At 42.8% G+C, this 3,029-nt stretch overlaps 1 protein-coding gene across 1 annotated transcript; it reads left to right on the top strand.

Annotated features, from left to right (window-relative positions):
• Positions 1-212: 212 nt before the first annotated feature.
• LOC137272360 (ankyrin repeat domain-containing protein 50-like) lies at positions 213-1,730 on the top strand. Its single transcript, XM_067804735.1, has one exon. It carries the CDS (start codon positions 213-215, stop codon positions 1,728-1,730), a length of 1,518 nt encoding a protein of 505 aa, XP_067660836.1.
• Positions 1,731-3,029: the final 1,299 nt, after the last annotated feature.

The raw sequence follows: 3,029 nt of genomic DNA, 5'->3' as shown, positions 1-3,029 counted from the left end.
CAGAATTATTTGATGCCCTGCACCCTCAATCTCGTCCCTTCTAAATTGTTTGTTCAAAAGAGGTGTATAGAGTTTAACCTTGTGTTACAGCTCCACCACTGTGTGACCTTCATACCGCCTCAAAGACCGGAGATCTGTCAAGGATAAGAACTATGTTGTCAGAGGGACGGGCGAACGTAAATTGTCAAGAGTGGATTGGTAGAACCCCCGTGATGTGGGCAGCCACTGGGGGACATAGAAAAGTGACGGAGTTATTTATAAGGAGAGGTGCTGATATAAACCTGGTCGATAAATTTGGCAGCAACATTCTCCACTTAGCCTCCCTGGGTGGAGATGTAGAGGTGATGAAACATGTCCTTTCAAAGAACATGTTGGACATCAATGGTAGGGTAACGTGCGGGAAAACAGCTGTGATGATGGCAGCAGAGAACAGACACAAAGAAATGGTAGAGTTCCTTGTGGACCAAGGAGCTGATGTGTCGCTCGTGGATGGAACAGGTGACAACATCCTTCACTGCGCTTGTAGGGGAGGGAATGCAGAGGTGGTGAAGTACATCCTCTTACAGGAAAAGGTGGACATCAACAGTCTAGGACATCACCAGAAGACACCATTGATGATAGCAGGAGAACGGGGGCATACAGAGGTGTTGCAATTATTTCTTCACCGTGCCTGTTGTGATGGACGTGCGGACGTAGTGAAAGAATTGCTCTTGTTGAACTTGGTTGACATAAACAGAAGGGGGAGGCAGAGGATGACCTCAGTGATGTTAGCAGCAAAACATGGACATATCGAAGTGGTGGAATTACTAATAAAATATGGAGCTGATCTGACACTCAAAGATGAAAAAAGTAACAACATTCTTCACATAGCTTCAGACGGAGGACAGTTTGATGTCATGAAATATGTCCTGTCTCTGAACTCAGTGAACGTAAACATCAGAGGACGGGGTGGGAGGCGACCAGTGATGATAGCAGCAGAAAAGGGTTATAAGGAAATGGTAGAACTTCTCGTAAGACATAAAGCTAATCTGTTACTAGGTGATAGAAGAGGGGACAACACCCTCCACCGAGCCTGTAATGGGGGACATTTTGATGTCGTGAAATATATCCTCTCTCTGAACTCTGTGGACATAAACAGCCGAGGATGGAATGGGAGGAGACCAGTGATGATAGCAGCAGAAAAGGGTTATCAGGAAATGGTCGAACTTCTCGAAAAACATGGAGCTAATCTGTTACTAAGTGATAGAAGAGGGGACAACACCCTCCACCGCGCCTGTTGTGGGGGTCATTTTGATGTCGTGAAATATATCCTCTCTCTGAACTCTGTGGACATAAACAGCCGGGGATGGTTAAGGAGGACGCCAGTTATGGAAGCAGCAGAAAAGGGTCATAAAGAAGTGGTGGAATTACTCGTGAAACATGGAGCTGATCTGTCACTTTATGAAAAGTCGGGAAGAAACATCCTTCACAATGCCTGTTACCGCGGACTATATGATATAGTGAAATATGTCCTCTCACTGAAGTCGGTGGACATAAACAGCAGGGGGTGGAAGAAGAGGACGCCAGTGATGGTAGCAGCAGAACGGGGATATAAGAAAGTGGTAGAATTATTAGTGAAGAATGAGGCTAATCTCTCACTCAGAGATGAAGACGGTAAAAACATTCTTGACTTGGCCCATAAGCGAGAACACTTGCAGATAGTGCAATATGTCAAGTCACTGTCAATTTAGAACCATCAACGCTGAGAACTAAAGAGAGCGTCAGAAAACAAAACGAGTTGACGACGATAGCTGATTGATGATAGCCTTTGGACCTTCATGCTTCACTCGGTGCTTGCATATTGTCATATTATATTGTCTTAACTTATTAAGTCCGAGAGGCACTTCACTACTCAACACATGGAACCCCTCAATGATTGCCTGACTCGCATGGCCGAGACTAATTGACGTTTATCACACCTGATTTTCCTGACAAGTTTCGGGGATGATTGGAAACTGTGTAGTTGTACAAGCAAGTCCTAATTGTTGGATTGTGTCTTAACAATATATGTTGACAGAAATCAGATGTAAATACATATCATGCATTGCAGCGTTTTGTGTTTTTTTATTGCAAGTTTCTCTTGTAGACCTTTGACCACTCATTGTGTGTATGTATGACATGAAACAAATATTTGTCTCATATTATTGTGTGAGATTTGATTTTACAAAATATCTGTGACAATTACATCCTGTCAAGAATTTTAATGGTATAGGAAACCATGGCACGGGACCATCCAAACCCCGTATCTAACCAAATGTTAGCTTCCTTCAACCCCATATTTTTGGGGTCTGGACACTATAGTAGAGTTATCAACTAGTTCGCATTACACGTGTTCCATGGTTCCTTATCACTTAGTTGCGATGACATCAGCAAAACGGTTTAACGTGTATCTCCTGTGAGCTCTTTGAGGGTTTGCCAGGCAAAGCTGAAAGCTCTATGGTACCTCTTGTTTAATGCTGCCCGTATGTCAAGATCTCGTTGTAGTTGTCGTTTTATGTCATACAACTGTTTCAAATGAAAGTAAATCCCACTTTGGTTCATCGAGATGGGTGTAAGCCAACCCCATTTTCATGGGAAATCCGTTATGATACAGCTGTCAACCCAGGTAAGATTTGGAGTTGCGTTCCTTGTAAGTTACCTGGGATTCGCTTGAAATAGATATGTATGAAGAGTGTGCCGCCTCCTGGAATAAGAGTTTCTGGTACACTCCACACATAATCAAGAGTGAGTGAGTGTGAGTGAGTTAAACTTTATCGTCACATCGGCAATATTTCGGCCATACCGTGACGAGAACAATTAATTTCATACATAATAAGTAATGGTAATTTGTATAAACCTGTCAGCGAAGGACAGTAAAACAACTAGAGTATCACAGATTCTAATGTAAAACTAGCAACTAGATCTAAAAAAGTTTAACCATACAGTACAATACAAGGTAAAAGCCAGCTATATATTGCCAACGACTGAAGGTCGATCACCACACTAAGGAC

Source organism: Haliotis asinina, chromosome 1, assembly GCF_037392515.1.
Source record: "Haliotis asinina isolate JCU_RB_2024 chromosome 1, JCU_Hal_asi_v2, whole genome shotgun sequence".
Classification (NCBI taxonomy): Eukaryota; Metazoa; Mollusca; class Gastropoda; order Lepetellida; family Haliotidae; genus Haliotis; species Haliotis asinina.
Note: the sequence above shows the minus strand (reverse complement) of the source record. Positions and strands in the feature narration are given on the sequence as shown.